The sequence below is a fragment of the Lethenteron reissneri genome, chromosome 64 (genome assembly GCF_015708825.2).
Source record: "Lethenteron reissneri isolate LAM-NWPU_2019-01 chromosome 64, ASM1570882v1, whole genome shotgun sequence".
NCBI classification, from domain to species: Eukaryota; Metazoa; Chordata; class Hyperoartia; order Petromyzontiformes; family Petromyzontidae; genus Lethenteron; species Lethenteron reissneri.
In genome coordinates this window covers 9,504,825-9,529,050 of record NC_083842.1, presented here as the reverse complement: position 1 = coordinate 9,529,050, position 24,226 = coordinate 9,504,825, and the positions used below count along the sequence as shown (strand labels likewise).

The 24,226-nt window shown below is 43.1% G+C and overlaps 1 protein-coding gene across 1 annotated transcript; it reads left to right on the top strand.

The window, feature by feature from the left end:
• Positions 1-340: 340 nt before the first annotated feature.
• LOC133359189 (E3 ubiquitin-protein ligase TRIM35-like) lies at positions 341-22,942 on the top strand. Its single transcript, XM_061577613.1, has 8 exons — positions 341-832; positions 5,934-6,009; positions 7,444-7,578; positions 10,927-11,037; positions 13,396-13,500; positions 15,731-15,798; positions 18,113-18,431; positions 19,380-22,942. The coding sequence occupies exons 1-8, from the start codon at positions 764-766 to the stop codon at positions 19,913-19,915; spliced, it is 1,419 nt and encodes a 472-aa protein (XP_061433597.1). The 5' UTR covers positions 341-763; the 3' UTR covers positions 19,916-22,942.
• Positions 22,943-24,226: the final 1,284 nt, after the last annotated feature.

Below are 24,226 nucleotides of genomic sequence, written 5' to 3'. Positions count from 1 at the left end.
CTGCACTGCCCTCTGCAGTGTTATTTATATCACACTTGTAGTCTAAAGCGTAATATATAGCACAGTGCAGTCTAGTGTAATCTGTCGCACAGCATAGTCTACAGTGTAATACATAAGTGTCGTACATTTAAATCGACATCTAGCACGGTGTTATCTACACTGTCAATCAAAAGCACAGTGTAATTTACAGTGTAAGCAGTCAACAACAAAAACAAATGTAGGTGTGGTGACAAAGTGCACGGAATGCAGCTCGCATCCTCAACGAGACGGGTCCTATTTGCATGCAGGTAGAACGCATTTCCAGGTGAGCCACTGCTCTGGCATCATACCGGATCGCGCATCAGTGGAAGCAAGCCGCGAAGGACACCGCGGCGTTGCCGAGTTTCTAGCTCACTGGATGATCCTTAGTTGATAATTGTAATGATATTTTGAACTTATTTCATACCGCGCATCGCCGACCGTGCCATTCGGAGGGAGGACAACAAACTACGCCGAGAAAAAAGTGTTGTAAACAAACGCGTTTTCAATCTAGATTTAAACCTGCGGAGTAAATCTATCTGTGTACTTGTACTTTTGATAGCAACAACGTTTTAAAAGCCATTGGTAGTCCAGCTGGGGGGTTTTCTGTACGAATGTTTAAGGGTCACGAGGGGTATGTGCTGTATTTTACAGTGACGTTCTCTAAAGCAAAAGCAGCACAACAGCGATATTCATCGTTAGGTTCGTGCTCCCGTCACCTCATTTTGATACAGAGCTTGTAACGATGCAGACAAAACAAGGGATAGCAATGGGCTTGATCTCTGGCATCATCTTTTTAACGTTCATCGCAATGGTAAGTGTGCATTTTCATGTATATTTACAATAGCACTTTGTACACACATGGGGAGGTCGCGTTCTACTTCTCCGCTGCTCCTAATGTCTTCCTTGATCGAATATTGCCTCTCACATCCCATATTCCCATATTCTTTCCCCTATGCTGCTCGCATAGTGTCCACAGCATTGCCTCCTCTCTCTGAACTGCCCATGTGTTTTTTCTCAGTTGCTCTTCAGTAACACTCAATTGGGAGGTTGCTACGTATATTGTGTTGTTCTAAATGTCTACATAAAAAAATACTGCCTTCTTTCTCAAGCCTGCTGTGAACGTTTCCCACACGATGGGAGAAGGGTCTTTCATTCTCTTTGGCTGCTCCTTCAGCCTTGACTGGTTTTTTTCTTGCTATTCATGTTTCAGATGGCTTATAAACTAAATAGATCTCTCCCCACTTCGGTGCGTGCGTTTATTACACCTCCATTTTTCACCGTACTTGTAAAATGATATGAATGTTTCTTTTCGCCATCCTTCGAGGCTTCACAATCGTCTCCAGGTCAACACCCTTTTGACCTATAATGTTGTTTGGACTGAGAGGTTCTCTAACTACAAGGCCTCAGAAACTCTTAGAAAATCTCCATAACTGTTCCTGGGGTCATATTTGATTGCCTTTTTTCTCTTAAAGGATGGTAATAGGAGTTTTGTTGCAAGTTACAGTGTCCATTTTTTATGGATTTCCAGTAAAATTACAAAAACCAGCAATAGAGGTGATAAAGCACGGAGCAAAATAATGCACCCACCATATTCAAAACACGAGTACACGATACTACTGACGCATTTAGCATACACAAATAAGTATTATTGGATTAGCAAAAATATTAGTTTTGGGCAAGAAGCAGCATCGAAGGCACGAGGTATATTCATCGCAATCTAACATCTATAAATTAAAATTTACATTTATTTGTAAGGTGCCTTCCACTAATGTCTGAAGGCACCTTACACAATATTTCTATGAAAAAATATAAGGAGAAAACCCCGAGACATCAACAAAGAACATAATCTTCAGTTAACTAATGTACCTGCAAGGCAGGTAACAAGATATATAGTTAAATCTTATGATTATTAGCTGTAGGTATAAAAAAACTACGTAAAAAATAAAACTAACTTTTCAAAGCCAGGAAATCACAATCATTAGGATATCACATTGTTTCCGTATGTAGTTGTTGCATGACAGGCAGAAGCAGTAGTAGCAGCAAAGGAGTGTGTTTATTCGTGGCAAGAAGGAAATATGTCAAGCACAACCCCCAATCACTATCAATTACTTTAGTTTGGGCACATATTGTGGCATAGTACAAAATTAAGATGAAAAAATAGACGTTTCCCTTTCTGGCAAGAATATAGGTGTTAAGAAGATGTTCAAACACCAAATAAACACCTATTACAAGGCATCGAGTCTGCATTAACCACACATACTTGTGGTAAAACATACAAATATGTTTTGATAAAAAATCAGCCAAACATAACATTAAAATAAAAAACATGCTTTAACATTTAAACAATTCACACAATGCGTCGTGGTAATACTCGACTGTATTTGTGCCAAAGAAAATATCCCCCACATAGCCTTTAGCAAGCTGTTGGGGAAGCACTGTTAGCAAGCACTTAGGCCAGCACAGGATTTGAGGAGTAGTACTCATATCAAAACTGAGTCTACCTTGGAGAGTCCCAGGGCCGGTTCAGATGTTTGCGACTTGTGGAGCCAGATTCGTAGCTCAGTGCGGTAATCACTGCTTTTTTTAACCGATACCAATTGCACATAACGCGATGGGATTTTAATAACGTTATTGACACCGGGCACAGACGCGTTATTGCTACCATACCATTACGGGCCATGTGTGCTTACAAATAGATTTTTTATTATAGTAATTAATGAGTAATCTACAGATGTTTAAAAGTCTTAAGAAATGTAAACTTGGTGCCTCTCCTCCACTCTAAACTCTATTATTGTAGCAAGTGTGGTGAATAATTTGGACGATAGGCTGGTTAAATAACCCATAAAGTTAACCTTATGGGAACAGGAACTAATGCAATGATGTGACTTTTGATAATGAAATATTTTGCACGATAGACATTAACACAACACAAATGTGTTTACATTTTGGTGGTTTACATTTTCCGGGGGGGGGGGGAAGGTTAATTTGTATTTAGATTTACACCTTTGGTTACCCAAACTATAGAACCATTTATATATTCTTAGGTTTTTTCGGTAAAGTCACGTAGACTTTACCGAAAAAACCTAAGAATATGAATCCTTGCAGTCACGAAAGCTTCAAATCTAGAATTATAGAACCATGATTTTAGCTCTATAATGCATCGAATCATGGTGCAGGAAACATTAAAAAAATTATATAAATAAAATTCTCCCTTCCCTCTGTGTGATGAACCCATCAATTCACTCACTGATACATTTGACCAATACGGGGTTGCAGTGCCCTTTGCGTTGACTTTGTCCGTTGCAGCCATCCAAGTCAGTTCAGTCTCGACCTGCCTCAGCCAGTTGTATCTTGGCCGACGGAGCCGTTTCCAGACCCTGCCAGGTCTTGTATAGCGATGCTGAGAGCGCCGGTGTGTCGACAGGAATCCGTCTGATGTATTTTTTTAAAACGAGCCAGGCACCTCAGCTATCAGGCTACACTTTTCTCGTGAAGACACGACCAAGTAGCACAGGAGGATGTATGTTGAACTTCTTTCGCACAGTACGTGCTATTCGGAGGTGCAACCAAGTACAAACAAAACACAGTGCAAATGCTCAAAACAACATAGAGTGCAATGGAGACGGTATACGTGTAACATAGCTAACCAGGCTTTACAAGCATTAAAAACTAATTCGCTGAAAAGTTTTATTCTTTTACCATGAATCATCACAAGACATGGAATCGCAGGGGTATTTGATCCCCTGCTGATTTCGTACGTTTGCCCACTGACAAAGAAATGATCAGTCTATAATTTTAATGGTAGGTTTATTTGAACAGTGAGAGACAGAATAACATAAAAAAAATCCAGAAAAACGCATGTCAAAAATTTTATAAATTGATTTGCATTTTAATGAGGGAAATAAGTATTTGACCCCTCTGCAAAACATGACTTAGTACTTGGTGGCAAAACCCTTGTTGGCAATCACAGAGGTCAGACGTTTCTTGTAGTTGGCCACCTGGTTTGCACACACCTCAGGAGGGATTTTGTCCCACTCCTCTTTGCAGATCTTCTCCAAGTCATTAAGGTTTAGAGGCTGACGTTTGGCAACTCGAACCTTCAGCTCCCTCCACAGATGTTCTATGGGATTAAGGTCTGGAGACTGGCTAGGCCACTCCAGGACCTTAATGTGCTTATTCTTGAGCCACTCCTTTGTTGCCTTGGCCGTGTGTTTTGGGTCATTGTCATGCTGGAATACCCATCCACGACCCATTTTCAATGCCCTGGCTGAGGGAAGGAGGTTCTCACCAAAGATTTGACGGTACATGGCCCCGTCCATCGTCCCTTTGATGCGGTGAAGTTGTCCTGTCCCCTGAGCAGAAAAACACCCCCAAAGCATAATGTTTCCACCTCCATGTTTGACGGTGGGGATGGTGTTCTTGGGGTCATAGGCAGCATTCCTCCTCCTCCAAACACGGCGAGTTGAGTTGATGCCAAAGAGCTCCATTTGGTCTCATCTGACCAAAACACTTTCACCCAGTTGTCCTCTGAATCATTCAGATGTTCATTGGCAAACTTCAGACGGGCATGTATATGTGCTTTCTTGAGCAGGGGGACCTTGCGGGCGCTGCAGGATTTCAGTCCTTCACAGCGTAGTGTGTTACCAACTGTTTTCTTGGTGAATATTGTCCCAGCTGCCTTGAGGTCATTGACAAGATCCTCCCGTGTAGTTCTGGGCTGATTCCTCACCGTTCTCATGATCATTGCAACTCCACGAGGTGAGATATTGCATGGAGCCCCAGGCCGAGGGAGATTGACAGTTCTTTTGTGTTTCTTCCATTTGCGAATAATCGCACCAACTGTTGTCACCTTCTCACCAAGCTGCTTGGCGATGGACTTGTAGCCCATTCCAGCCTTGTGTAGGTCTACAATCTTGTCCCTGACATCCTTGGAGAGCTCTTTGGTCTTGACCATGGTGGAGAGTTTGGAATCTGATTGATTGATTGCTTCTGTGTACAGGTGTCATTTATACAGGTGTAATGTGAGCGTAAATGGGGTTGTTGCTGGGCTCTGGTCCAATCACACGGCCCGGGGTATTGGGGGGCGGAGCCTGGTCTGCGGGGCGTGTGGGAGGGGCCACCATTCACCTCGGCTCCAATGGGAGGCGAGGTGAATGGGGGCGGAGCCAGCGGGGTAGTATGGGAAGGCCGGATCTGACGATCCGGAAGGGGAGGAGTCAGGGTCACGTGGGGGGAATGGATATAAGTGGGAGCCCGGAAGAGATCGGGGCAGTCGGGGGAAGTTAAGAGTCTGAGCCACGTGAGTGGTGAGAGAGATCCGCGCCATCGGCCACGTGGCCGAAGGACCTCAACACGCCGTCGGCCAGCGGTGTGCGGAGTGCGGGAGTAGAGGAGCTAACGGAGGAGCATGCGTGGCACGCGAGAGGGAGCGTGGGCGGGGCGCGCGCGAGAGACGACGCTGGTCCAAGGAGGAGACCAGCGGGGTGCAGAGAAGAACCTGAATAAAAGACAAGCGGAGACCAGAAGTGTCTTTTATTACACAGGTAACAAGCTGAGATTAGGAGCACTCCCTTTAAGAGTGTGCTCCTAATCTCAGCTCGTTACCTGTATTAAAGACATCTGGGAGCCAGAAATCTCTCTGATTGAGAGGGGGTCAAATACTTATTTTCCTCATTAAAATGCAAATAAATTTATAACATTTTTGACATGCGTTTTTCTGGATTTTTTGTTGTTATTCTGTCTCTCACTGTTCAAATAAACCTACCATTAAAATTATAGACTGATCATTTTTTCGTCAGTGGGCAAACGTACAAAATCAGCAGGGGATCAAATACTTTTTTCCCTCACTGTATTGTTAAATCGTGCACGTGTGTATTTATGCGTTCACTGTTCTACTTCAATTTCACATGCAGGTTGAAAATAATGCATGTGAAGAGAAAGGACAATACAATGCCGCGAAAGGGTTTTGCTGTCAACTTTGTCCTGCAGGTAATCAAGCAAAACAGTCACACGTTGTGACTAACAGTGTTGCATGTGACCAACCTTCAGTTTGTAGAAGTATGGTTTTTTTTGGTATGTATCTGCACCTTAGGGGCCATCCATAAATGACGTCACGCACCTGGGGGGGGGGGGGGGGGTCAGACATCTGTGACGATGTGTGATGGGGGGGGGGTGTTGAGAAATGTGACGTCACATCAAAATGCGCAACTTAAAATATAGACAACACGTTCTACTTAATTAAATAGACTTTTTAATAAATGTTTTCTCTTACAACATCAGCGTGCAGCGCCACATTAAATACGTACTACAATGACAATAGTTGAAAGCGATTTGAAGCATGTTTCATTCTTTTGGGGGGGGGGCAGAGCTTTGTGACGTCATATTTGAGGGGGGGGGTCTGACTTTTTGTGACGCCATGTGACGAGGGGGGGGGGATCAAAAATCGTCCAAAATCGCGTGACGTCATTTATGTACGGCCCCTTAGATAGACAACAGAAGCAAGTGATGGTCGTGTCTGCAAGGAACATGACATATACAATCATGGCAATGCTTGTGTAATAAAGGTCGTGGAAGCGACTTCTGGAATCAGGGTCTTTATTTGTCTTTAGTTCACAACTTTCCTCATATAAATTCCACTCCTGTCTTACTCCTTCACGCTGTTAACAGACAGCGTGAGAGAGACACGCGCGGCCATGTGGCAGCCTGGACCCTGCTCCAGCGTGGCCTCACCCTTCGTTCGTTCCAGATCTGAACACGTGTTGCCCGTCTCCACCCCTTTTAATACCCGGGTCACGTGGTACCTTTCCACCAGTCCTGGTTAACCTCCATGGAATCTTCCAGATTCCATCCTGCGATCCCAGGACCACGCCCCTGACTCGTCGCCCCATTGGCTGTGGCTAAAGCCAGCAGATCCAATCATCTCCTCCCAGATGTCACCTTCCCATTATGTCAGGGCCACGCCCCTAGACCTCTCCCCATTGGCTATGGGCCAGGACCGGTAGAGCCAATCATCGTAACGAGGTGTGATCAATCAACCACCCGGATATACCCTCACATTACACTTGCAACAGAGCATTTATATTAAGGAGCTGGGCAGCCTAAAGTATATTACAAGCACCACTGGGCTCCGTTAGATTTTGTCAGCTGTGCAGTTCTCAGCTGTGCAGGAATGCCCATATTTACTGACACGCTCCTTTTTCCGATAAAGGAAACATTTAAGAGCCTGGGATAATTCATGACAACAGGCCATGGTGTCAATTTAAAATGCAATGAATAACAATTTTCTTGAAGTAATATTCCTTGCAGAAAAAAAACCTGTCATCAATTAGAAATGTATCCACATTGAACAACTTATCGGAGATGAAATAAAATTAGACGAACGTTTTACGACCACCTTGTTTCTTGAACTTTCCCATTTCACAGGAAGTAGGTTGCTTTATGACTGCGATTCCGATGGCGATCATTCTCTCTGCACAACTTGTGTGCAAGGGAAGGACTACATGGACGTCGAAAACCGCGATCCTGCATGCAAAAAGTGCAGCACCTGCAATATACTCTGTAAGAGCTCCACATCAGTCGGTTCCATGTGTATAAGTGTCAAAGAATAGAGATAACGATATATAGGCAGTGAGGAATGGAGTGGGAAATTCATGGTGAAATTAGTCAGTTGGGCTCATTAGGTAGAAAGAATTATGTTGTCAGATCTGTTCTACACATTAACTGATCTTTTTAGTCCCCATGTAGACAAAGGATCGGTTGATTTGGTTTATGTCATATCAGAGAAAACCAAATGCTCAGAATAAAATGTTTAGTAAATGAGAGGGTTTAAACTGGTCTAAACAAATTTGTTTTACACGTTTATGTAGTAGTAGGAGCATTATTTTTAACGAGATTAAACATTTGTGAATTTTATACGTAGGCTTCACGATCAATAAGATTCATAATTAGTTTATTTTGGATTAGGATAAGCATAAGGGGGGTATGTCCAATTTGTTTTACTACAACCTGCAACCTCCCAAAAGAGCCAATCAAATGAGGTTGTCACATGGACAAATATGCCAATACATTTGTTTTTTTTTTCAGAAAACTACAATGTTCAAAAGCAAGGTCTAATGTGTCCAGCAATCGCCTTCCATTATTTTCAAATCCCAAGATTTTATTCAAACATAACACACACTCGACTTGAGCAGCACAATCAGGAACCCAGCCTCCCCCAGCCAGCGCTCCCGATTAATTTCTCATGCTCCACACTTATACAGTAAACCCTCTATCGGCGAGGGTTACGTTCTTGAAAACGCACGCGAATGGAGAAGCCTTGTTCCAATGAGAACAAAAATGGGGTTATGTTCCTGGTACGAATGAACATCGGTAGTGAAATGCTAAATCTTTGATATTAATTACTACAATACATATATAATGAATGATATAGAACAACGTGTCCTAATAACCTTTGATGATGATTTGATGACAGTGGTGGTGGTGATGGTGAGGAATTTAGGAGGATGACTCTTCAGGAGATGCAGGTGTTTGAGAACAACGCACAGTTATAATTCCAGTACTCTGGGGAGCGCTAGCCGCAGCACTTTCCCTGATTACATTTCGCGTTATTTTTAATGGACCTCACAGTCGACTCGTTTATACCAAAATGTATAGGAGGGAATTCCTCACGAGTTAGCGAAACTCGCTAATCCAGCACTCGCGAAGATCGCCACACGTGCACCTAAACCACTCCGGAGACATCCCCCCCCCCCCCATCACGTGCACAATCCACACACGTGAGAACAATCCAAACCTCTACAACCCGATCATTGCACAAGCAAAATGTTGACAATGCAATGGCGTTTCACTGGAGATTCCATCCAGCATCATTAGCAGTGCCGGATTATCGTAGTAACAATTGCTACAGACCCCGAACATTTAAGGGCCCGCGCTAAACGCTTTCAAGCTATCAATTCCGGTTCAGTGATTCTGCACTTGCTCTATTACTATAGTACTATACCGCCTTCAACTTTTCCAAACGACTGGATGTTTAAGATTAGCGGTTTGTCGTATTATCTGGCTGTATAGCAAATGAAAAAATACAATTGCTTTCCTATGCAATTAAAATAAAAATGTGTTTTAATATTTACGTGTTTTTTTTATTTAGGGCCCCTTTATAACATATGCTACAGGCCCCGCACAAGTTTAATCCGGCACTGATCATTAGGTGTCAAAGGCTCAGCTCCCCTCTAAGCAGTGCCCACTACGCCTCACTCTTCTTGGCCGTGATCTTCAGCGCCCATGGGGGTGGCTATTTCATTCAATGTCTTTTTGGTAGTAGTCCCGCGTTTTATTGCGCCCCTATGTTTCTTGCCACCTCTGCAGCACACGCACTCATTCTCTTGGGGCCACACTAAAAAAAAAACGTTTATGTCACCAGGTCAGACCCATCTGAGCTACATAGCTATTTTTCGGAAGTGACCTGGCCATAAATGATGGCTCAACGAAGTGGCTTATCACGTGGACATTTATAGCAACCAAATACTCTAAAACACACACACCGGGAACTTCCAACAGCTGGTGTAGAACTGTAACCTTGATTTGCACACCAGACGGGCGCCAACAGCATCGACAACTGTTGTCAAAGCCTTCAGCATGATGCTTCTCAGTCACGCAATTCGGTCGTGAACAACTCTCCCATCTCCCATTGGCTGCCTCCGCCGTTCATGTTCTATGACTGCCTGGTTCTCAACAGCAAGCCATGTGCATCTTAGGGAATGGAAGATACCCCAGAGAGCTGTCAAGGCCGATCGCGTACCGAGTCAACCACGCAGCCATTACGTGATCGCTCTTCCTTAGCTGCGATTCTCTTAAGCCTCGTCGGTAAGGGGGCACGATTATATGCGCCGTTTAATCATTAACATAATCGACCAGGTTACACTCAAATAGCTTCTAGCTTCGGGGCCTGACATCGTCAGAAGAGCCATGCATCATTAGAATTGATTGTTGGTTCATTGGTTTGCTATTGGCGGGTTAGATTAATTTAGTGGTTGGTGAAAATAGGCCTTCCTTAATTATATTCAGATGTATTGTGTTAGTTAAAGCTGGGGTTTTGATGACATTATTATGAGCGTAAAGTCGTAATTGATTAATAGGGCTAATGATTGAGAAAGTAGTGACACACGTTGCTTGAAGAGATTGTTGACGTTACAGTGTTCTAATACATGTTGAATTTAAATGGCTATTGTTTAATGTCATGAATTTTGTTGTATTATTTATTAAGATTAATTAAAGTAGCTGGAAGCATATTATATTTTTTGCGACATAGAATTGTAATGTATTACTTTCTGTTAGTAGCTCAGCTTATTGGAGAGTATATTTAGTATACTGATAATACTATGTAGTTTATACTTTAGTTTTTTACGTGGTGGTTTAGTAACTGCAGCTACATACTATTAACATTCCTTCCCTTTGTTAATGCTACCCCCTATCCCCTCCCTTTGATGCTGCTAATCCTGCATAATGCACGGGCATAATATGACTTTGAAACCCCCCACCCACCTCCTACGCATTTATCATAAATATGCTAAATTCCTCTTGATATGCAAGGCGCTCTTCTTCCCCCTCCAACCCAGCTTAAATATACGCTCCAAGCTTGGTGGTGTTTCATTCTTCACCTGAGGATGGCTGCTTGCGTTGTAGCCGAAACGTCGTGAGAATTATTTTATTGTTTTATTTGTATTATTTTATTATTTCCCTTCTATGTGACTTTACCGAAAGAACCAAGAAGATAGCTGATAGTATGTTACTCGATTTTCACTTGTCTATCAATTTTGACAGAGCCCCGTGAAATATATTGCAAGACAAATATATTTGTAGGTTAAACACACGACTGAAAAATACATATTTTTGTTCACTGCTGCGTAGATGAAGATGTTCAACAGGACTGCACTCCCACTAGTGACACCGTGTGTCGGTGCAAGGATGGATACAATCGGGTTCGTCCTTCGCAGCATTGTGCAGTCAAACTAAACACAGGTGAGATTTTTTGTATCCCTCTCTATAGCCATTGTTACCAACATCTCCAATGAAATGTGGTGGCGCATGCCTATAATCCTGCACTGGAGGTGAGGGTTGGTGGATTTTAAAAATACTGAAACTCTCTTCTCGAGGGCATCAAGGTGCCATACCCTGGTTTACCTGCAGAAAGCAGTACACACTCATCTATAGAGAACACAGAGCTTTTTTACAGGTAGGAACAATGTTCCACACTGCCCACCAGGGATTTTTTGTCTGTCTGTCTGACTGTCTGTCGTGCATAAATAAATATATAACTTTAACAGCTCTTTGATTGGTGGAGACCTACTGCCGGGTACGGAGAGGGGAGGTGCCTAAGGGAGGAGGGTCAGGGGAGGGGCCTAAGGAAGGGGGGAGTCAGGAGAGGGGCCTGAGGGGGGGGGGGGTCAGCGGAGGGGCCTGAGGGAGGGGGGGTCAGGGGAGGGGCCTAAGGGGGGGGTCAGGGGAGGGGCCTAAGGATATGGGGGGGTGTATTCAGGGGAGGGGCCTAAGGGAAGGGGGGTCAGGGGAGGGGCCTAAGGGAGAAAGGAGGCGATAGTTAAGGGGGCTGTCTGTCTGGCTACCTTAAGTCAAGTTATCTTTTATACATACAGGTAGGAACAACAGGTTCCACACTTGCCCTCCAGGGATTATTTGTCTGTCTGTCGTGCACGAATGCGCTGTCCAACCATGTTCCTACCTGACCACTCCAAAGGAACGTGTTCTATAGAGAACACAGAGCTTGTTTTATTAATGCCGGCTGGCTTCCCATTTTGTGGTTCCTCGCACCTCTGAGTCGTTCTCTCTCTTCGAGAGTGAATACTGTGCATGTTACAAGTATAAATGTACAATATATTAATAGCATAACATACATTTGATTTAAGGATATTGCATGAACTTGTAATTTTAAGTAATATACGCATATTGGATGTGATAAAAGTCTCGTCAGTAGGGCTGTTCTGAGTATTTTCTCAGAGACCAGATAGAGCTCTGTGCTTGCGCCATCATTTTTCAGTTCTTATGTGACATGCCACACATTAAATACACGTGTATGCACAGATCCATTGCTACAAAAGCGTCAAGCCTTTTTGAAGCTTGGTGTTGCACAATCAGCAAAAAAGGAGGAATATATTTGGTCATCGGCAACTACCCCATCAAATATACCATGGCTGCGACATTCCACTTTCAGCAGGAAGAAATTAGGAAAAATAAATTGGAGTTAGCGTGGATTGAAGCCAAGAGATAATTGGGGCATATTAAGTACAGAACCACAATGGATTGTGCTGCACTGTCCCCTGCTGTCCACTAGGAGCATGCACACATTAAAATATTTCTAAATACAGGTAGTCCCCGAGTTACGACGGTCCGACTTAAGATATTTCGATCTTACGATGGCGATATCGATATGACAAAATTGTAAGCTATTTTACATTTCGCGCGGCAGGCAAACGCAGCAGCGTACGAGGTACGATACTGCACTTTATCATCGCCATCCTCCTCTTCCGACAACTAAGTTAATGTCGCCATCAACAACCTAACATCGTTCAAGTGTGCAGACGACGGACAGAATCTTGGTTGATACAGTACAATATGATACGTTACGATACGTTCAATGCCTGTATGATACGTAGCTTTAGCGATTTAATGTTAAGGTTACCACGATACGATACGTGCAATGCATGTTAAAAGTTTTTTTTATAGCAGACAGGATTGTTTCCTGCAGTTCATATAGGTAGGCTAAGAATGTACCTTGGTTTTTTTACTTTACATTTTACTGTGCAATACTGTATTGTAATTAATACATACAATATATAGTTTATAAAGTACGCTACTGTAAATTGCTCTGTTTTGCTAAATTATCATCATTCTTTAAGACTCCCGGGTAGGCGAGGCCATCTTCGACTTACGATATTTTCGACTTACGTTGGGGTCGTCGTAACGCATCTCCATCGTAAGTAGAAGACTACCTGTATACGGTATTGGTTCAGAAGACTTTTGTTTGTGTAGTTGATTTATATTTACTTTATTACCTATAAATCACCACAACAAGGCTAATATAGTGCGGTATTGAACGGTTGCCACGATGTTCATTGAGAGCTCTTGTCAATTACATCTGGAAATCCAGGAGCATAATGGGCCACACTCTGCTGTTGAAACTTTTAGAAAGTAGAATTCATTTAATATTTTGCTGCTGAAACACATGCTCCTGAAAAAGAAAAGGCAAAGGTGTCAACGTAAGATACATTCAGGTGGTGATGTACAAATGGCTTCAAATGTTAGTGAAAATGTCAATGTATATGCTACTGAATGTTTGTGTCCTCTATAATTTGTCACCTGCAGAACAAACCATTTTAATTCCTGCTGGGATTGTGACCTTCGTTGTCCTGATGGCGGTGGTGTTGGGCATAGTGATGTATCGGAAGAAGACACACCGATACCCCTTTAGTAAGTAACATCATAAACTTTTATCTAATCTGTGTAATTGTTTAGTAATGGGACAATGCTTCCGATGAATCCATGAGTGGCCCAATCGTAACTCATTAGATAACAAATCAGGGCTGTAGATTAATTGGAATACTTGCAAGTGTATGTCATGAAAACCTGAAAGAATTTGGGCAATGTCTAAAATCAAACTATGCAGAAATGTAGTTAGAAAACACATTTTTGGAGATGATTTCGCTCATGCAAGGTCAACATACTGACATACATGATACACACATTATGACCAACCCAAACCAACCAATTCACAATTTACCCCGCAAAGAGATGGCCTCAATTGAACTGCATCAGGACATGAAAAGGCCGACGTGGCCACCTTTTATACCGATAAAAAAGATATATATTCCAAAATGCGAATGTGGTCACCAAAACTTCAATCTCTTAGTGTGGCACTGCCAGCTTTGAACATTCACTGGCAGAATTTTTTAAATTGATCAAGTTACTGGAGTTGTCCACTAGCTCATCTGCATGATAACCACACCATCACTTTGCATGAAATATTGTTCTCCAGCACATTATGCCCTCGCAATTCAGGAATATTTGATTCCCAAATTCAGTGGACAATGGATTAGGAGAGGATCTGATATGATGTCGCTGATCCGAAGCCCAGACCTGACAACTTGTGATAATAATTATCTTTGGGGAATTATCAACGAGAATTGAATACCTCATACTATGGCTTGACAAATATTGAGGAGTTTTAAACAGCTGTGCATAATTTATTTTACAGTATGCAGTCATCCACTTGGAAAAATCTGTAAAGGAGAACTTGGGCATAATCCAGTTGTGTGCTGTGAATGGAGGGCAACACATGCAAAGGAATTGATGGCCACCGTGTACAACATAATGCTATGATCCAAACATCTGCTACACATTTAGGGACAACATTTCCTCTTTATGAAGCAACTGAAACGCCTCACCTTGGCGATTTTCCACATTGCTAATAATAGAGATATTGGTGCATTTTCCAAAATAAATCTGAAACGCAGGAAAACCTTGACGAATGTGTTTTTTTCGACCACTATACATGGTGTTTCGGATATACATGGGTTACTGAATCAGCTCTATTTTTCAGAACACAGAGGCGATGTTTCAGCTATATGAAACTGTATTGTAGATGCTGCGTATGAATATCTCATCGCCATCTTGCCTGCTAAACACTCTCATGCGTTCTCACTTTTTAATCATGGTCACTAAGCATACGTTGAGTGGTGGTGAGAATAAGCAAAGAAGTGAGAATAAGCAAAGAAAATTGATGACTTTAGTGCAAAAAGTGTAGTTGTTAGGCTTTCTTAGGAAGGCATTCTAATGTGAATGAATCACATGTGAGAACGATTTATTTACCATGCATGTTTTCGCCATTGTTTTATTGTTGTGATAATGTACGACTCAACACGCTCACGCACAACGCAAATGTTGACACATTGCACACGCATCTAAATGTCCATTCATTGAGGTCTTCAGTCATACGGACGCCTAGATTACGGATCATTAACGTTAAAGTGGCAGTGTTATGGGCAAGCATCAGGCTGGCAATTCAACATCAGGGGAGAGCATTGATTGTGAGTGCCGCTGTGTGGGGAAGAGTAATGGAGACGGAGGTTTTGTGTTGAGGTGAAACTCAAAGAGTGTACACACAAGAAATGGAGAGCGACTCAGCATTCTTTATTACAATAACAAGGGTGGATGTAATGTAGAATTAGTTATTTTCAATAAGGTCTATTCATCGAACATGGTTTTGTCCAACACGGCACTTTCCAGGAATGTAACTGCCACGTTCGGCGAGGTTTTCCTATAAATGAATATTTGTCAAGATGTTAGTCATATTCTTTATTGACAAGCATTTGCATCATGCACAACAGATTTTCGTGGCCCTGCGTGAAGCATTTATGAAAAGTAATTGCTGCACAATTGTAAATTTCAGTGGACAGTAAACATCACGTATAATCTTCCACCTATACTACCACTATGATCATGTGCCTTCCAATCATTTTCTACAACAGTAGTTTATTGTAGTTTACTGACAAACTGAGATTCACTTTCGCCTTTACCCCGATTGTCGCATAGCCATTACAGCACAAAGCAGGAATTGCACTCTCAGCAGCATCATGAGCAAGGATTTCAGTAGATGCGACTTAGTGGTCTTGTGTTACGTTGCCTTCTTGTACACGAACAGATGTTACTCGAAAGGGGACCGAGACTTGTCCTCTTCTACATATGGCGACTCCCAACGATGAACTTGAGGTAAGTCAAGCAGCATGTTCCGTGGCCTAGCTCTCATAACACCAAAGTGTGGGAATTTTTCCCGGGGCCTGACTGACATGGCATTGCGGCGCAGGAACACTTGTGCTCTTGTTGGAGCTACTACTGTTTAATTGTGGTGTGTAGAGTCTCCTAGAACTATCGTACAGCTAATTTTGATGTGGTGGTGTGGTGTTGTGAGTTTGTTTACTGTCTTAATCTTCATTTGAACTTTCGTGACTGCAGGGATCCATACTCTTTGGTTCTTTCGGTAAAGTCACGTAGGTAGAAAAATAAAATAAAAATAATATATCACGACGTGTCGATCGCAACACAGGCGATCGTCTTGTTTACCAGACTTCCCTGGGTGTCTGCTGGTGCTGGGACTCTCGGTTGTCTGTTGCCTTACTGTGCTTTCATAGGTCAATGTTTTGTTCCCGTCTTCGTCATGTCCCTCTGCCATGGATCTTTTGAATATGTAGGACTCATACTGACGCGACAGCTTCCTTATCTTTCTCGGTTCTTTATTAACGCGTATAGTTCACATCTCCTCCGTCGGCATCACTCAATGTCCCTCCATTCTCTTCAACGCACAACTCCCCATCCACACCACTCAATGTCTCTCCATTCGCTCGCTCCGCTGGCTTCGCTCGCTCTACCTCTCTCTCCAGCTCGGTCGCTCTTTGTTCTCCCTGCCGTCTCACTCCGTCGTAGCTTCTCCACCAAGGTCCGTTACTCCGCTGCTATCCTATACTGTGTTCTCTTTATCCGTTGCTACCATACTCTGTCTTCTCTTTGTCCACTGCTACCGTCTACTAGCTCTCTCTGCCCACTGCTACCTTATACTAGACTCTTGTCTACTGCTACCGTATACCATACTCTCTTGTCTGCTGCTCCCGTATACCATACTCTCTTGTCTGCTGCTCCGTCTTTTCCTCTATCCGTCTCTTGTCCCAGGCACCAACCAACTCAACTCCCGGTTGTTATTGTAGACATCGGGGGCGCCAATTCCCGACACCAATCCCTCTCGTCCAATCACCGGCCTGCGTCCTCGATTACCCCCAACACCTGCAGACCTCCCTTAATTACCTTTCCACCTTAATTGGCACAATAACAACAGTGTGGCGCCCCACTCCCTGTGTCCCCGTTTGCCCTTACTGTCTGCCGCGTGTCCGTATCACAACCCGACGCGTGTTTTCTCAAGTCCTACAAATATCTCATTGTTTTACGTTTCTTTCTCTCTCTTGCTCTATTTTTTCTCTGATGTGTTTTGCATGTTATTGTATTTATATGTCACTTTGAGATGCTGTTGCATTTAAGCTACATATATATAAATGCAATTATAATCCTTGAAAACCTTATCCAACACCATAAGAATTAATTGTAAATATCATTATATTTCCCAAAATATGTTATAGTTAACATTTTGTAATACAGTCCAAGCAAGTAATCCGCAAAATAAATGTGCAATAGATGGTCTCCAAGCGCCAATGTCACACATTCAATCACAGGAATGATAAGTAAGTTAAATGAATCTATAACTAATCGACTACTTTTTATGGTTGTTCATTACATTGGTCCTTTAAAAATGGTGGCCATCCCACATCCTTCCTCCGAAAGATGAGAACCCAGTAATAGTACAATGTTGGACCAACGTTGGCCCAACATTGGTACAACATTCCATGTTAAATGTGAGACCCCTACAAGTCACACCTAGTGTGACACGGCTGTTGCAAATTATGACACCAAGCTACACATCACCTCTCATCCAGCAGCACACATGGGACCAGAAATGAGATGGTTTTTTTCCCGACACTTATTTGTGCTGTCTGATTCATTACATTACCAATCTAATGAACGATAGCGTTTTCTATGACAAAACAAATCTACTGTATGACAAAATATAATCAGATAATCCAGCCCTAATCACAACATGGCATCATGCTGGGGATACATGTGTTCATACAATTAATATTTGCAAGGGGAACTAAAGGTCTTATCACATTAAGATTAATAGTCAGTGAAGTAAGAGTACAATAAGGCCTTTGAGAAGTCAGTTATCACCTTAATAACAATTGTGGGATCCTGCACAAATAATGTTTAATGCCTTGGGTGGTCCTAAACCATTTGTGGGAAATGCCATTTTACTATGGCAAGGCCATTTATCCCTGAGCAGAACAACTATAAATGTTTCATAAAGTAGTGCTCTATTTTAACAACTCTGGAGGAATTATAATGCAAAAAATGGTTTAATCTACAACGAACCAAAAAGCACATTAAAACAAATTACCATTGTGACCTCTTTCTGCGTGGACAGGAACTACGCATGCTCATCCAGAAGAAAATGAAGTCCAGTGATGCTGAAGTTTGGCGGCAGTTGCACACGTTGCTGCCAGAAGTGTATAAATCAATCTCTGAAAACACCTTCTTTGTCTTGTATGAGATGTATATAAAATACAACATTGGGTTGTCAGTTTACTGGAAGGCTTACGAAACTACTGACAACTTAGCACGTGCAATCTTTATACTTAAATATTCTATTCGTGAGGGTGAGGAGATGTGCAATGGGCTGCTGGAGATGATCCGTGCCGGACAGGACAAGCGAACGCAGCTAAAGACCCTGCTTGACACTGCCGGTATGTGGGCTCTGATGGGTAACTGGGCCTCTTTCACTGTGTAGTGGTGTTAACTACTCGCTGTTCGCAAACTGAGAGCGGATCGTAAACAAGATTCTCCCGCTAAATCAGACGGTCAGGGTCAAATGGGATGAGGTAGGATCCAAATGCCAGATTGGGAAGGACCAATCGGAGGGTTCCACAAGGTGGCCGGGGATTGGACAACCCGGCCACGAACAAGTATAAAAGCCAGAGCGCTGAGAGCTCTTGAGGAGTTCTGCTACACGAAGACCCAAGTCGGCCGAAGACGTCTAGGACCCTGGACCAAGCCCTCCAGCCCTTGTCAGGGCTAGGGCTCAGAGTAACCAGTGGTCGGGGAGAGATCCCCTAGGTCCAGCCAGAGGACGCTGGGAGAGCAGGGAGATTAGATAGCCTGCAAGGTCCGGAGGCTGTACCTCCTCAGGGTAACGGGTGAAGGGACCATATACCCCTTTGTGTGATAGGGACTGTGTATTAAGATAATAAAGAGTGTGTGCCATAAAGAAGTTTACAAGTCCGTCCTTACAACATTACAACTGTGGTATCAGCCCCTCATACAAAGACCTGATCTGAAATGGGTTTTTTTCTCTGTGATTAGTCGAAAAAATATAGTTAATTACGTAAATATATGGTTAATAACATTTCGTATTTTTGCTCATGTATTCTTTTATTCTAGATATGGTTTTGTTGATGCAATACAGATAAAATAAGTCTGAATACCGAACGATAGGTTTCTTTATTAATCTCCAAACTGAGACAATATTTTTCAACGTATTATTAATGTATGAAAACGTTGGATATTAATTTGATATGCAATCCAATATGAAAAATAATTGTGGTTATTTTATTTCTAACTACGTGACTTTACCGAAAGAACCAAAGAGTAATTGTGGTTATGTCTGTCTACGTGTGTCACTGGTCTCATTGCAGTGAAATGCTCGCCAACTCTTCATCCAGACACGGCACATAAACAACTTCTGATCTCTGCTGATCACAAGACAGCATCATGGATTGACAACCCCTTGGATAAAAACGATCACCCAGATCGGTTTGATCACTGGACGTACGTGTTGTCCTTTGAGAGCTTCTCTGCAGGGTGCCACTGCTGGGTGGTAAATGTGGGAGATGTGGATCAAATTTGTGTTGGCGTCGCTTATGAGAGGATTCCACGGAAGGGAGGAGACAGTGCATGCCTGATGGGATTAAACAGCATGTCCTGGTGTTTACGGAAATATGATAACAATTACAGGGCCTGGCATGACAAACAATACACTGAGCTGCAAGTGGGTCAACATCTTCGTAGAATTGGTGTTGGCCTGGACTATGATGCAGGGGTTCTGATATTTTACAACGCTGACAACAATCAGCATCTACACACATTTTATGCTCGATTCTCTCAACCCTTACATGTTAATCTCTCAGTGTGGAATCATTACCTTACCATTGAACCTGTTAACAACGATTAAAGGTATATTACTTTGAGTAACATATTCATGAAAAACAAATTAGCTCAAATTTCTAGATAAATTCTCGTTGGAGATGGCAGCAAGGACACCAAAGAAGGTCAAGCCAGACCTGTGAGCAGCATTCTGTATTGATGTCTGGAATATGCTAACCACGAACGGGACTGGATACTTCCGGAGTCCATCGTACACTAACTGGCCAAATATAATTTCATATCAGCTGATATCATTGAGAACAGACTCGCAGGAAGTGATCAAGCCACCATTGACGGCGCAACCATCCTGCATTTTGGAGGTCAACATCGCGTTTTTGGGGTCGCACTCATTAGGCTCCCTTTCAACAAATCGCTCGTAACATGGACACCCATCTCACCACAAACCTTGCTGGCCAGAATACTGCATCGACAAGGATATTTGTTGGTTGTTGTTGTATATACACCAACTGAACAGTCAAGCCCTTATGAAAAATACCACTTCAATGATCAATTAAATGGCTCGCTGCTTTATATATCAAGGCATGACATGTCACTTCCCTCGGAGATTAAATGTCGTTACAGGCACCAACCACAGCGACTTAGAATCTGTCATAGGGCTTTTTGGCTCCAGGAGTCCCAAAGACAAGACGACCAGACTTCTGTCCTGCTCATCTGAGGGCCTCACTGTTGTCCGCTCATCGTATCGTAAACTGAACATCCACAGACAAACTTGGATCTCAAATTATGGTCACACTACTAAAGATATATATCATATCCTGACCAAGGTCAGAACCATATTTAAATCATACCGGGTTTTCCATGGAGCGGAGGCACCTTCTAACACAGACCACCACCTGGTTGTCACACGAGTTGCCCTCTACTTCTCAATACCCAGGAAATCTTCAGCCCATTAAGCAGTATGATGTCCAGAGACTCGGGAACAGCCATGACACTGATGATAAATTCCCCAGGGCAGCTAAGTCTTACTTGGCAGCCTCCACTCTGAGACGATTTTGATGTCGAACGTTCCTGAAAATCAAGAATAAACAACTCCTCTGCCACAGTATCAGATGATGTGCACCCGGATTGGACTCCCGTCAGCCATCTCCAGACTCACCGCAACTATCCCCTAACCCTGGTCTGATGTCAAGTTTGCCAATCTGAGGCACGATTCCATGTAGTGGTGGCAAAAGGGATTCCAGTATACTGCTTGACCTGATGCAGCCAAGTGCTATGTGAGCGACCACGTGGTCGCCTCCATCCTGATGATTATAACGGCCAAGGCTGATGTTGCAACATAGCTTCAGCAGTGTGTGTACCAAGGTAGCAGGATCCATATGCACAATATATGTATATATTTGTTGAACTTATTTTGCACCATACATAGCCAACCATACTAATTGGAGGTGCAGTTATCAAAAAATTAGTTTTAAATTATATTTAAAAGTGCATAGCTCCAGTGGCTTCCTAATATTACATGGCCAAAAGCCTCTGCGAAGATGACCGGAGTTTGTGTGATGGTTTATGATCCTTGACGAGATCAGCAAGGTATTATTGTTAATTTGTAGCAAAAACTTTGTAATGAGCACAACCATATCATATATTCGTTCCGCAACCGGAAGCCAATGCAGCTTGGGGAGCAATGGACGGAGAGGGTCGGATCTTGCAGTACCCGTCACGACATGTGCCAAAGAATGTTGTAAACACTGCAGCTTCCTAATGTTTTTGCCTGACGTCCCGTAGTGTGTTGAAATAATGGAGCCTTGTCGATACCAAGTCCTGGAGTTTGTGAACGCCACACCTGATCTTCCGACATGTTTTTTCCTGAGCCCAAATGCCAACCAGCAGAACCTATTTTCCTGGATTAAACAGCATCTCGTTCAGTGCAAACCACACGATCAATGAGGCTAAATATAGCACTTTTTTTCTTCCAAATCATCATTTTATTGTATGTTTATACATCGCCTTTGATCAATAATTGGTACTGCATATTCTCAGATTAGCACGAACCATTGTAATTTATTGTGACTACATTAACCCCAATTCGCACCTGATAATCTGACAGTGATGACATCACCTTTACTCTACTTAAGACCAAAACAGGAAGACTTCTTCGCAATTCTGACAAATCGCCTGAAGAGGCTGGTTGAAATTACCAGCAAAACGTCGTACTCGAATTCTAATGCAGTGGGTTTACTCTCTAACATATCGGTGTGCTGAAGTAATTAAATGTCACCCTTGTTTACGTGACAACCCTTACTTATTGGCTGAGTCGGGTGGTGGCGGGTTTAACGACACATTTATATTTACGCGGTCTAACCCAAAATAACCTTTATTACGCATTTAAATGCACATACGATCCCTGTTATGAAAGCATTGTTAAATTTACAACGAATGTTATACATTTTCATGTAATATTGTAATAAATACTGTATAGTAAAACATAACATAAAGTAACCTACATTTTTATTACCTCCAGTACTTGTCGGAAGGGGTGTAATGAGTCCCCAAAATTGCACACACACAGAGGCACATGCGCGCATCCACCCACACAACAACGACAACGATCCCCCATATAGCCTAAACAGATTGTTGGGGTAAGTGCTGTTCGCATGCAGCGCCTATGAAGGCTGGCCCGGCACACGAGGGGGTGGGTGACCAGCACCACGCCCGGCCGCAGTGGCGATGTTTACACACTGCACCAGGTACTCATTTCAGGCTGGGTTGATCTAGCTGAGACCCAAGACCCATTCAGATTATCGTCACTGGTATTTGTCGTGAGTGGGAATAGAGCTCAGGTCACCGGGTTAGTAGCACAGCGTGCTACCCAATGCACTAACACACCCCACACACGGGGGGGGGGGGGGGGGGTCACGTGCACATGCACACGTACACACACACTCGCTTTTACACACATTCACTTTCACACACTCCCAGCGGGATGCTGTGACTCATTACATCTCGCGGAGGATCGCTCTGCTAAACAAAATAGTTCACAAGTGTGAGTTCGCACTTTAGAATTTTAAAAAAATCGCATGTTAGCTGGTTCGGACGTGCGGTTCGTAAGTCGAGGACTGTATGTATATCGAGTCTGCGACCACCCCCCTTCTTCCAGCTAGTCAGCCACAATATGTTTCAATGTACTGTAATACAGTATGGTAAGTCCTTGCTTATCGTGTGTTCATTCAACGCGTTTTGCTATAGCGCAGTTTTTCCATGAGAAAACGCTTTTCGCACAAAGCGTTGACAAACGCTCGTTATAACGCGGCATGCGTCCGTTATAGCGCGGTTTCTGAGCAGTCGACGACGAACTACTTTCTTGAGCTGCGTGGCTGAGCTATTTGATACAGTACGTGGATTAAAGCAGTAATGCGGGAGTGTACCCTCACTTATTTGTTCATATTACTGTGTGTGCGTAGTACATCCTATCTTACCAAACTTTCTCATATTTATGGGGAATTTTTTTCACTTAACGCGTTTTTCGCTTAATGTGCCACTTTTTACGAACGCATCTACTGCGTTAAACAAAGACTTACTGTATAGTGAAAGTATCCGTCGTTGAACGACGGTCCTCCCACACCCTTGAGTATGCCCCTCTCGTGCTTGCCCCAACACCTGCATATCCCCCCAATAACCACCTAACCCGCACCCCTCTCCTCGTGCACCCGTTCCTGCCCGTGCACCCACAATGCCCCCCACCCCCAGGCTTCCCCTCCTCTCTGCGCAAGGGGTGGCACATGGGCTTCCACCCAGTCAGAATGCATGCTGGGCGACATATATGGCCGGCCAGCCAGCCAGTAAAACGTTCTAATATAATATGAAACAACTTTTTACACTGTTATATAACAGCCACTGTGTAGTATATACTATTTTCAGAGTCATGAATGTGCATCATATTGATTTAAAGGGAGTCAGTGCTTTAACGTTGCTAATATCACACAGCATCCAAACAAATAGGGATATTGAAAAAATATGTGGGTCCAGGTCGGGCTGTGGATCTTAATGCATGTGCGTCAGGTCGCATTGGGTTGTGGGTAAAATGGCAGTGCTGAAGTGGGTTGCAGGGTTAGACGGGCTCAGGTGGTCACAGCTCACATCAAGTGTCAAAATTAGACCCACTCCATGTAATCAGAAGTGATTAAACGCGTCAAAATATTTCTGAATTTGGTCAATATGTAATGGGCTTATGTGACGCAGGAGAAGTTGATGGAGGCAACACGTATTTATTACAAATTAATACATTAACAACAGGGTAACGACCCTAACACTCGAAGAGGTAATGGCCTCTTCACCCAGTCTTTATCAGGAGAAGTGCTCCCCAGTTAATGCCCACATTAAC

Excerpts from the sequence above, each read along its gene's own strand:
- LOC133359189 (XM_061577613.1), top strand. The coding sequence starts at position 764 with ATGCAGACAAAACAAGGGATAGCAATGGGCTTGATCTCTGGCATCATC. Across the intron at positions 833-5,933 it reads TTTTAACGTTCATCGCAATG|GTTGAAAATAATGCATGTGA; the intron begins GTAAGTGTGCAT and ends TTTCACATGCAG. Across the intron at positions 7,579-10,926 it reads CAGCACCTGCAATATACTCT|ATGAAGATGTTCAACAGGAC; the intron begins GTAAGAGCTCCA and ends ACTGCTGCGTAG.